This window comes from Homalodisca vitripennis, chromosome 3, assembly GCF_021130785.1.
Source record: "Homalodisca vitripennis isolate AUS2020 chromosome 3, UT_GWSS_2.1, whole genome shotgun sequence".
NCBI classification, from domain to species: domain Eukaryota; kingdom Metazoa; phylum Arthropoda; class Insecta; order Hemiptera; family Cicadellidae; genus Homalodisca; species Homalodisca vitripennis.
In genome coordinates, this window is record NC_060209.1 from 123,828,839 (window position 1) to 123,842,248 (window position 13,410).

Genomic DNA, 13,410 nt, shown 5'->3' on the forward strand with positions numbered 1-13,410 from the left:
ACATAGCACCTTTGCTAGATGGTAATATACTTTATAATGGTAAGCTGGTCCAGTAAACAGCCAAGAACCTCTTAATACAACAGTTTTCACCAAAATCAAACCGCTATCAAGCATTTTCTCTGGTGGTTGGTCGTTTTTTTTTTATTTTGGTTCCCTCAGCTCCGGTTTCTTCCATATTCAATCTATGATTATCAAAAGAATTATAGTTTTCACCCCGGATCATTCGAGTTTAAGTTTCTTCCAATGGTACAATATCAGGGGTTTTTTGTTGTACATTAATCGCAATAAAACATATTTTCTTATTTATTTTTAAGTTCAAACCCTAGTGTATGTTGGTTTTGAAGTGCATGGCATGCACTGATTTAGAAATTAGAGAGCCGTGACCTCATCAATCAATTTATTCATGGAGGAGGACTAAACAACATACATAGGCATATACAATAGTAGGTTGTAACTCCCGCATTGAAGAAATTACACACACACACACACACACACACACACACACACACACACACACACACACACACACACACACACACACACACACACACACACACACACACACACACACACACACACACACATACACACATTTTAATATGCGTTAAACTGAATATATGCCTGTATCCTTATAATAGCTCACTGTTCAGATTACGTTTGTATTCGTTTTAATGTTGTAACAAATATAACAGTATACAGTTAGTACATTACAAAATCATATAGGACAGAAAAATCCTTCTGCAACCCATAGTTAACTTAAATATTATATAGTCAATGCTAATGCCATAACCCCGCGCTTCGGGCGACAAAAAAAACAGCAGCAATAACTCTCTTCAGGTCATCTGATTGAATGTGTAATCTTTTGCTTGGCCTTAATGCTTAAAATCAACTTGGACATTGAAATAAGTCCTTTATTAGAGACTTTAATTGATCATGAGCGCTAAGAGTGGTAGCGTCAAGTTATAGCCGTCTTCATAGAACACCAAAAGGATTAAATACTCTCAGAAAGCCTTAAAACTTTGATAAGAGATGCTATAATTTTCCGGATAGGACTCCTGGAAACGCCGTTAGACTGTGGTTCATATTAAACGGCGGTTTAAGCGGATGTAATATAAACAATTTATGTGCTTAGTTAGTTTGTATACCTAAAGTTATGTAATCAGATTTTAAATTTATGGCTTCACCTATTTCATATTTTAAGCATTTCCTTAAACAATAATACAAGTGAAAAAAATAATTAAAAAATAAAATAATAAATTCTAATTCTGTGTTGCTCTTGATAATTATGTCCAATTTCAAACAAACACGTTTCAAATTGTATTACAGTTAATACAGCTATTGTGTTTATTAAAATGTAATATTGTCACAATTATCAACATCATGTTTATTTTATAGTATAAAATTATGTGTGTTTTATGTATATAATTACACACACACACCATAGTGTTTTTGGAGTTTATATACATTAAAGGTATGAAACACTTTATCAATATACAAATTTAAAATTATTCAAATTATTATTGCAATAGTATACGCCACGACAGCACTCATCTGTACTAAATTCAAGTATTGGCTGCCCTGGACAAACAACAATTGATTATCTCTTCGCTCTGTTCTTTGTTTATACAGCTGAATCGTTTTATAGTGCCGGTAATTAAACACTATAATAGTTTTACAAAATGAAATCATTCACTTTTGAATTTATTGTTAACGTTAAACATTTTGGAGCAAACTCCTACCGGTATCTAATATAGGTAAATATACTTTTATTAATTCTTTTTTGTATTTTAAATTAACCAGTTCTTTGTTACTCAATTTGTTATCATATGACAAACTGTAATTAATCTGTAATTTTGTGTATTCAAAGAAAATATTTTCCAATCATTTCTAAATTGAACAGCATTTCTAATTCATAGCATATCGGGGTTATATTTGTTACCATGTTCAATTCAAATGCAAATAATGACAGTGAGAGTATTGATTATGAGTTTTTCGAAAGCGAAGGAAGTCACGTAAAAATGTATGGGGAGTTGAAGCAGAATGATTGTTCTAAAATAGTAACAAAGGCAATCATAGAGACAAATCCTTCAAAGTTAGATGAATTTGGAGGTAGCCTTCAGAACTCAAAACGTTATTTTAAGAGAAAATCAATTTATAATGAAGAAGGTGATCAGTGCAAGATTTATAATAATCAATTTTCATACAGTCCTTCATCTTCAGTGGAGAAAACCTTCATAGATGGATGTTTAGATGAATCATTATTGAACTGTTTAGCCTATAATGAAGACAATTATGAAAATCAAGATTCATTTTCTTGCTTATCAGATGACAAAGAATGCTCAAACAATTCATTAAGTGATAGTACAATTACCTCAGTAACTTCAGATTTTACTAGTGTCTCCCTGTTTTCATGTTTATCAGACTCAAGTTGTATAACTGATGGGTCGTTGGATTCCTCTACACCACAAAATGATACTGAAAATTATTGCACTGAAAATGTTAGTACAAGTAATTATCATGAACATCAAGATAATGGTATAAAGAATGTTAGCAATGAAAGTTTAAAGGAAAACGATCAGTTACATTTTGAAAAATGCATTGAGGTTAAAGAAAATCATAGTCTGAAAGATGAATATGTAAATGAGGAAAAATTTGAAGATGGATTAGAAAATCATTATAATGAGAATTGTGAACAGATTAGAGATGATGATAATTTTGAGTCCGAGCAAGTCCAAAGGAGTCCAATAAGTGACAGTGATGAAGAAAGTGATGAAAACGATAACGATAACTGTGTTGAAGAAAATAATGAAAGCGATAATGAAAACTGGGTTGAGAAACCAATTTCTGTTGATAATGACAGTTGTGAAAATTCAAATAACTCAATTTGTTATGAATCTGATTATGAAACTGAAAGCATAAAAGAAAATGAAAATACATCGGAAAAAAATTCTAACATTTCTGTATTGGAGGAAGAATTGGAGGATATTTCACTGACAACTCAGCTTAGTTCAAAGTCTCTTTCATTAAGATCTCCACTGTGTCGAAGTTTAAACAAAATTCGAGCTAGGAGGAAAGAATGCAACCTGTCATTTAGTCGAGAGGAATTAATTAAAATTGAAAGAGACAATTTAACTTTACTAAAAAAAATTATGGCTCATGCAAAACCGAGAACTGTTAGTCTCAACCAGCCATTTAGTCATAAGAAGACAAGTGCTGCTATAAATAGAGCAAAACAACAAAAGAAAATTGATCAAGATAATTATGTAAGTACCTCCATAAATACAATATTGTACTGTAACACTTTGGCTTATAAATAGATGTACAAATATTTATTTTATAAGGTTTTGATTTAACTCTATCTGCTCAAATTATTTTAAGTGACTTATTCAGCTAGAATCACAATATATATTTGTTTAGAGATATATATTTTTACAATGCTTAATACTGTTAGCTAACAATTTTTGTTCGTTTTAAAAATAACTAAAAACTATTGTTTTATATAGCCCACAGCCATTCTAAAAAGTATACCGTATAGAAAGTATAAAAAAAGATGGAATTGTACACATTAAGCAAATTGAAACAAATTTCATTAACAACATTTGAAAACTTTTACTGTTTATACTTCACTGTTTTACACTCCTTATTAATTTAATTAATTATTTTTAAGCCATATTACGGTATATTTTCCTTGTGTAGTTTTACTACAATAAAAGATTTAATTAGCCTTAGAATGGGTCACTAGGGAACAGCCAACAGGTCAGGAAAACTTAAAAATTACAGTTTCACATTGGCTATTTCACAGTTTTGTCCTTGGAAAAATTAACAAAATTTGAGATTTAATTAATAACTGCAACTGACTATGCTCACATGTTTTTCTTATATTATTATATACTACAGTGGCCTTGTCATCTCTTCTCTGTTTTTCACTATCCAACCATCCATGGTTTAATGCTTGTTAGGTTGCTGAACTGGTTGTTATTGTAGTGATGTCCCATTCTGAGTGAGCTTTAATTTGTGAATGAGTGTGGCTACCTATGCTCCCAAGTTTTTCTGATGTTACCAATACCACAGTGGCCTTGTCATCTCTTCTCTGGCTTTTCCTATCCAACCATCCTTGGTGTAATGCTTGGTAGGCTGATGAACTGGTTGTTTTTATAGTGGTGTCCTGTACTGAGTGAGTCACAAAGCGAATGTTTTGGTCTCAGAATGCACTTACTCTTAACAAACAGTTATTGTATTTATGCTCACGTTATATGCTCTGTTAATTTATGTTAAATGTTATTTGTATTACTTATGTTGTGTTGTATTTATGTTTAATGATTTGGATCTGTAACCCAGAATCATCACATATATCACATTACTAGGTTTATCGCACCATTCAGCTGAACAGATTATTGATTCTTTGAGTTCTACCTGCAAAACAGCCTTTGTTGAACTTGTATTCAGGCAGTGGTACAATTTATATTCAAGAGGTAATTATTCTCCACATAGTCCTCACCATCTTTATATTAGCAACAAACCAACATATATGCTAGAGCCAAACTGGTTTAACGTTTCCAAAACTCAAAAATTTTCCAGCACAAAAGTAGACTCTCTTAGTGGTTTCTCGAAGGATCTGTATATTTCCTAGAAGAACACTTAAGATTCACTTTGCATGGTTCTACTCAGATTCACACACAAAACTCTTCAGATTCATCCATATTCTTAGGGTGACAAGCTGACATGATAACTCTAGTGTCAAGATCCACAATGCCTTGATGCCATCTCTAAATCAAAGCGTAACATGGCTAAATTTAGAGGTCATTGAAATCCCTACTGAGTAGTAATAGTAGTAATAGTAGAGAATACTATTGCATTCTGAACTTTTTAAATAATTTCAGAAATTAATAATAATGAAATGTTGTTAGTTAAGTTTATTTTAACATTATTAATGCATGCCATATGACTTTACTTTCACTATTGCCTATAAAAAACTGTTATTTTTTCCAAATAAAAAACCTGAATCTAACTACTCATCTACCAAGCCTGGCTGACTCAGCTTTTTGAAAGCATTCCCCCATTTCCTAAACACTCAAAGTGAGTCTTTTGAACAATTTGTTATTCCAGACAAATTTTTATTATAGCTATTCACATTGTAATACACTTTTCTATTACCTTTTAAGTTTGTTTTTAAGTAAACCACTTTAATAATTATTCGCTACAATCTAGTATGCATTAATAATAATAATAAACTTCTGGAAAAAATATAGTTGCTCACAGCAATGATATTACTGACAAAACATTGATTTTAAATATTACAAATAAATTTTGAAATTACATATATTTTATACGATTTAGTAACCTCCTATAGTGGCAGATTTTTAAATATAAAAATGCTAAATAATAATATTAATAATAACAACAAACATGTTTGATGCAATAATTTCAAAATTACAGCATACCAATCGATTATTGCAGTAAACTGTAATTGTTCTTAGACAAACTATTTCTTGCAATAATACAACAGGCTAGAATATGTCTAAAATAACTGCAATTAAACTTATTAGTATCTATACAAATAACCAAGTGTGATTTCAGTATTCTATAGTTTGTTCATTGCTTTTTTAAAATTATTTTAGTATTTTTTTTAAAGTACTATTTTGGATTCTTTTAGATACATAACTTGCCTAATCATATTTTTACTTGGAAACAATTTATATATTTTTACAAAGGGTTGAATTTTGAAATTTTAGTTCAGTGATTGATTTATTTTTGTTTATGTCCATGGTAAGCCTATGTAAAACTTAAGAAAAAGATGTTGAATGCAAGGATTATTAAAAATTATGATTTACCTTACTAACTTAACTTATTATTAAGATTAACTTATTATTAAATTAACAATTTGCAGCTTGATGTTTTAGCTTATTATGAAAATTTTACTTTTTGTTAATTTTGATATGTTTTTAAAGCAGTGAAATTGGCCCTGCCCATTTAAAATTTGTAATATCTAGTTCTTATATTAATTCCAATGTAGCCTATTGTAGATGTAATTCTATAATCATTTTCCAAAGAAATTCTGTTAAGGAATTTTGTTTAGTTTGGTCTAATCAACTCAACACAACACATACAATAAGGAAAATTGCATTTAAGTGTCTTCTACAGGACCAGTTTCCATGTAGAATCAGAGGAAGCAATTAATTAGAGGGTGTCCTACATGTAATGTAAAGTTTGACCAAATTCGCTTGGTTGCAATGACTAACGTAATCCTGTATACAACACATTAGTTGGGGTTTTATCAGGTGCTTGCGAAAACAGAGGAAATAATTAGACACATGTGCTAATGTGTGTATGTACTGTAATAGTAATAAGTTATTGATACTGAAATAATAGGTATAGTATCTGTGAAAATGCCCTTCATGCTAGAAATAATATTGCTTGTACAAGAATGTACAAACTGCAAATCATAAAACATTGTTATAGATAATCAGAAGGTTAACACATTCGTGATTTTATTACTTTTTTAATATATGTCAAAAACTATATTTTTATGTGTAAAAATTATTAAAAGCTATTCAAAAATGCCATATGATACATTTGATAAGACTATTGGAAATACGGCTGCCCGTTTAACTCACCATACAAATGAAACAACGCCGGGCTAAGGTAATGGTTAGGCATGGGTCTCTAGAGCCCCACACTGGGTTTTAAGAAGAGTGAGTAAAGCTCTAGAGCCCCATGTTGGTATAAGACATAACACTTTTATTGCCATTGATCATATATACAATTAAATGGGCATTTTCAATACTTTTTTTTGCATAAATGTACTACTATAGGTCATATCGTTGGAAAACTACAAAACAGATTCAAAACATTTTCCTTACAATAGTTGTAAAACAAACATATACTTTAAAATTCAAACCTAATAATTTAAAACTGAATATTGACATTTATAGTTTAAAACTCATCAATTGAACAAAATGGATTCATCAAAAGCCACAAATACAATTTCGCATAAACGTGTTAAATGGTTTGTATGCCATGAAAGAGGCTAACAGCACAGTAAAAGTGGCTTGTGTGAGGTCATTGATGAGGCTTGTTATATCAAGTGCAGTAATTTATAAAGTTGTCTTTTTGTCATTCATAATTACTACTTGATACATGATTTGGTCATCGCCGAGCATGAAATTTCCAGTATCTAATAATAAAGTTAAACACTTTCTAGAATATCCAATTTCGAATTACATAAGTTTTGACATCCAAAGTCATTAACATTGTCATTGTTAACACTACATTTACAGGGTGTACACCACGTCCTGATATGCCTGGATATATTCCAAATGGATTTAGATATCAATGTACAATCTTCATCATACTTATTAAAATACTTTTTTGGATTTTGTGGAGGATAAAAAAGGGTAACTTTAAATTTTCAAATTGCAACCCCTATCTTGTGACATGCTATTTTAAAGGTATATTCAATAGAAACACAATAACATGAATAAAACATGTCTATGACCTTCCTAGCAAAAGTTATGGCTAAATAACCCGTTACATTTTAGGGTGTAAATTAAGTCCTGATACGCTTAGATATATTCCAAAAGGATTGAGATATCGATGTACAACCTTCACCATACTTATTAAAATACGTTTTTAAATTTTTTGGATGCACAAATTTTCTCCCTCCTTTTCAAAGGGGGGGAGGGTAGAAGGTGGTGAATTTAAATTTTTAAATTGCAACCCTTATCTTGTGACATGTCATTTTAAAGGTATATTCAATAGAAACACAGTGAAATGAAGACAACTTCTCTACAATGTTCCTAGCAAAAGTTATGGGCAAATAACCCCTTGCATTGTAATGCAACCTGGAAAAAGAAACCTCTTAGCAAAACTATGCAAACCACAAAAATAGGATACTACGTAAAGGGATAAGCTGGGCACCTTAAAGTCTTACTGAAAGATATCATGCATGTATTGTGTTGATATGCGGAAGGCATTGGCATTGTCCCTACAGATTATTATTTTGTGTTATTTGCCCCTAACGTTTGCTAGAAACTTTGTAGAGATTCGTAAACATTGTCATGTTTTCTTAATGTCATTCTTGTGTTTCTTTTTTAATTGACCTTTAAAAGAACATGCCACAAGATAGGGGCTGCAATTTGAAAATTTAAAATTATCCTCTTCTACCCCCCTTTAAAAAGGGGGGAAATTTTGTTATCTTCTAAAAATCCAAAAAAAGTATTGTAATAAGTATGGTGAAGGTTGTACATCGATATCTTAATCCATATGGAATATATCCAGGTGTATCAGGATTTAATTTACACCTTATATATATACATGCATTGTGAAAAAGAAACATATAAAGATAAAGATCTTAGCAAAAAAGTTAAACAAGCGGACATGTCATAATGGTATGTAATTGTCATGAGCATATATGAATAGTTTTATTTTCAAGAAATTTGGCATGTGTGTAGGCCTAATTTAGTACGTCTCCAGAAATTTCTACTACTTTATATGGTTTTAATATTTTTTAAACCTGGTGAATCATTATTTGATATAAAAAGTTTTGGAGCTCAAAAGAAGCAATTTTCTCCAAAAGAGAATTCATAATTGAAGACACGTGCAAGAACCAGTTAGCTCCAGTCTTAAAATTTTTTGAGTAAAGTTACTTGTTTATATTAAAACAATTTTCCATTTTTTTTAATTTTTCACAGTTCAGTTTTACACTTATATATAAAGTAAAAAAATTTTCTTAATTTGAACTACCCAACAGAATTGGTTTCAACTAATAATAATGAAGTTGTCTAGCTTTTACACAGAACATATTTAATTATAAAGAATAGCCAAAAATATGTTTGTACAGTATTCTAATATGTTATAGCTTCATAAATAATACAGTATGAATATAATCATGAACCAAACTGTCATGAACAATTGTTTCATTAGAGTTGCTGTTGTGCTGGTTTTCAGTGTGCAGTCAAACCTGTAACAATTTGGGTGAGATATCTTGCAGCAAGTTGAAGGAGATCCTTGAATTTTCTGTTTAATCATATGTCTTGATAAGATTATTCACAGGATGAGGCCATGAAACATGTGCACTTCTCTTCTCTACCACTAGACAATAATGAATTAAAGATGACTGTGCAGTCAGTAATGCATATAAGTACATCTTTGGTGAATTCAGGACTTATGATCAGAGGTGTCAAGGTGCTATAGGAACTATAACACCATTCCGCAGTAGTTTTTAGAGAACAATCAAAATCAAATTAAAGTAAAACATTCTATTCAAAACTAAAACATTCCATTCAAAGTTTTCCATAAGTGTTATGGATGTATAACTGTTATTTTATAAATTTTTAGCCACTTGTAGAATTAAAAGTAAAATGCCCTAACTTATTTATTTTTTAAATATTCATCTTTAAAATTCTTCACAAAAACCGCAATGTTTGTTTTCAGCAATGTGTTCATTGTTTAATCTTTTTCATGATAATGAAACCCATAATCAATCATTTACACCAAAAGAAATTACCACTTTCTAAAATAAAAATTGGTCACAGTTCTGTGACCAATCTTTACGAACTTATTATTGTATTGTTCCCAAGCTGCACTACCATTTTGTTTAGTTGACAAACATTGTGCTGCTCTCAATTGTGTAAAGATGAACTAGGACATAAACCACTTGGTAAATGAATAGAAGACCCCTTGAAGAACAATATAGCTCTAATTCAATTTTGTATATTTTGGACTTCCACTACATGGAAATAGTTATAGAAACATCCTAACACATGTATTTTAAAATGAAAAATAAACAATTTAATCATGAAGATTTATGAAAAACTAAATATGTAACAAAAAAGTGTTAAAAATTGAAAACGTTAATTATAATTTATATGTATAATTTATAATCCACAGCAATCTTGAGCTTATGAAAGAAGATCAAGAATCTAGTAACACAAACAGTGTTTTGTATTTTTGTTCCATTAACGCGATCTTAACAGTGTGTGAGACTTGGGCTCATTTTCACCTATCTGGATTAAAAGCAGTTTTGGATATGTAATTTCTTTTCTTTTTTTAGTAGCAGTCCATTGAAATCTAATATATATACAACCGCATGTGTAACTGACTGACTGACTGACTGACTCACTCACTCACGTATACTAATTCTAACCTACTTCCAGATGAGTTAGAGACTTGAAATTTGGTACACAGATAGCTTTCCACGTGTAACCACCAGGAAAATCCCGAAAAGTGAGAATTTTTCATTTTCAACCCCTCAAAAAAATTCCCAAAAAATCGCGCATTCTTCACCCCTGCAGGCATTTTTTGTAAGCCCGATAGCGGGCGAACCGTTGGAGCTAGCTCGGATCTGACGGAAAATTCATGGTCAGGAATGAAGTGAACTACAAAAAAGGTCTAATGACTTTTTGCTCTATCTTCCATGGTTAAGCGACAAAACGCTCGAACATTTGAAATTCCAGAGATTTTTTCGATAAAAATAATGTTTCAAGCCCGATAGCGGCCGAACCGTTGGTCGTAGCTCAAATCTGATTGACCCATCAAATTAGCGAATTGCGCGATCTACAGAAAAGGTCCAGTAATCTTTTGCCCTATCTCGATTGGTTTGGCCGAAAAACGTGATTATGTACAATTTTGTTGTAACTTTTACGCGAAACTTTTGTTTTTGGGGTCGATAGCGGCGAAACCATTGGTCGGAGGTCAAAATAAGACTAACGTTTTATTTAGGAAATAAGATGACCTACAAAAAAGGTCCAGTGACTTTTTACTATATTTCCCTTAGTTTGACCGCAAAACGCGATTAAGTGAAAATATTGGACATTTTCGCCTAAAAATTTACATTCCGGGCTTGATAGCGGCTAAACGGTTGGTCGTAACTCAAAACAAATTTTAAACGGGATTTAGGAAATCACGTGATCTACAGAAAAGGTTCAGTGACTTCGGGAGTTGGCTGAGCGTTAGCTAAGCGTCAATAGTAGATAGGGACAGAGGAATATTTATTATGTTCACAGACACAATACCCTCTAAAAAAAGGCCCAAGTGTGTCATTAACCCCCGGTAATATTAACCCCCCCCCCGGGGATTTCCTGGTATGACCTGATAACCTCCTGTACATTCAACCCCCTGATGTGTTAACCCCCCTGGTAACATTAAACCCCCCCAGGGAATTTCCTGCCATGACCTCATGTCCGAATTTTACCAGTCACCAAATCTCTTAACCCCCCCCCCCTGGGAAGATCCTGGTATGACCAGATAACCCCCTGGAGACTTATCCCCCGGTAACGTTAACCCCCCCTGGGAATTTGTTCATATGACCAGACAATATCCTGACGAAATTAAACCCCCTCTTGTCTTAACCTCCTTAACATTAATCACCCACCCAGGGAATTTCTCGCCTTGACTAGATAGTCTCCTGGTGATATTAAACCCCCTGTTCGACTTAAAATACTGCCTTGAGGTCGGTTTTTTATTATGTTTATACTAAACAATTCAAGATAGCTGACCCGTGCAGACTTTTCTCCCGAGCTAATTTCTGGCTAAACCATAGGTCGTAGATCAGATCTGAGGGCACAATCGAAAGACAAAATTAAATTTCCAACAAGAAAGGTCCAGTCACTTTTTGTCGTATCTCTAACGGTTTAACCGCAAAATGCCCTCAAAGTCAAAAGTTTTTACGAATCCGGAAAAAAATCTATGAAAAAGGTCAATTTTTAAATCCCTTGTCATTTACTTAATGTCCGGACTTAACCAGTCACCGAATTCCGCTTATCCCCGAATTTGCAAGCGTTTACTTTGGGGGCCTGGGGGCGTAGCCCCCAGCGAGCCGAAGGCGAGTTCTAAGTATATGTAACTAATTGTCTCCTCCTCACCTGATGAAGAGGATAGATTTCAATCCTCAAAAGGTTGTTACAAGCTTTGTAACATATAACGATGGCTAATGTCCGAAATCCTATTATCCTTTCAAACTTTCTATCGTCAATGACAAACTTTAAACAAAGAACTATAGAAATTACATTTACTTTTATTAGCTGATATATAGTATTGTTTCTTTTTCCGTTGAATGAGTAATTTTAATTCAGGAGTTCTTATAGTTCAGTATGTTTTTGTTAAATCAGGAATTTCATCTTCAGTTTTTAGCAAATAAGATAATATCTTAGTAGTTTTATTCAACTACCTACATTTTATGTTCGGAAAACAGATATATTAATAAAAGAAAGTATTTTAAAACAATCATACTTGTCTTGGACATTTCAACTATAAACATAATTCAAACTTTCTTTTGATATAATTTTATATAAAACTAGGCAATGAACCAGTCCTGGAGGAGTCTGATTATTGGCCAGCTTATAACAGCAGAAATTTTTATGAGTTAGTAATTATGGAAATCCAAAAAATGGCAAATAAATGGGTAATTCTTGTACATCCTCCGATTGTATTACATTTTCAGAATTTATATCCTTTTAGATGATGTAAGACGTAAACCATATGTTTGGAGGTTTCAGTTGTCACTAAAAATGTAATTTTTCCCATCAAACTATAAAAAAAACCACAGAAGCCTGAACTTCTCCAACCAATCTTCTCCAACCAATGCAAAACACAAGCATATATTTTTGTCCACACTACTCCACATGGTAGTGTGGACAAAAATATATGCTTGTGTTTTGCTTAGTGAGAATATATGACTTAATACCATCAGTAGTTAATAACAATTGACTGAACGCATTATGCTCTGTGATTTCAGATTCTCTACAGCAAAATCAGTGCAATGGGAAGAATGAAAAAGGTGTTCTGAGGTACCATACTGAAATAACCTATCCCTGTTATTTCTGGAGTGATATAATTGTGTGGTTTACAACTGAAGATTATAAAATTTTCTTCTCTGGATAATTTTTGACGGCTTGATTACAAATTTATGACCAATTGACGTGTTCACTGTTGTGTTTTGTTGTAGAAAGCAGTTAATTTTATTAAAATTTATAGTGTTTGTTGATAAAATACATATATTTTAATTATAACTTGTATTTTTTAAATCCATGTTGTATTTTTAAACAAGTTGTAGGTGTTTGTCTCTAAATAATTTGTAAAACCAAATATTATTACTTATGACCTCGTAATACAATAAATTGTTTAGCTAAAATTATTCTTATATATCAACACTATAATTTTTCATTTGGGCACACATTCATACAAGTAAAAGAATGTTTCACCTAATTTAAGTGAAATTTTATGCAGATTATTAGTAAAAATATGGAACATATAAAACTAAAAAGCACAATCCAAATTCAGAAGTTTTCAAAAAATATTACAATTTATTTTTTTATTTATATTTATCACAGTAACGCTAATGATCTTATTAATTAAATTTATGTTTTATAAAGAGAAATCCTTTTAGGAATATGTGAACAATTAAATTTAATA

The 13,410-nt window shown here is 31.6% G+C and overlaps 1 protein-coding gene across 1 annotated transcript; it reads left to right on the top strand.

Annotated features, from left to right (window-relative positions):
* The first annotated feature begins 1,623 nt into the window (after nucleotides 1-1,623).
* On the top strand, nucleotides 1,624-13,007 carry LOC124357485 (probable serine/threonine-protein kinase clkA). Its single transcript, XM_046809326.1, has 2 exons — nucleotides 1,624-3,263; nucleotides 12,734-13,007. The coding sequence occupies exons 1-2, from the start codon at nucleotides 1,941-1,943 to the stop codon at nucleotides 12,782-12,784; spliced, it is 1,374 nt and encodes a 457-aa protein (XP_046665282.1). The 5' UTR covers nucleotides 1,624-1,940; the 3' UTR covers nucleotides 12,785-13,007.
* The last annotated feature ends 403 nt before the right edge of the window (nucleotides 13,008-13,410 follow it).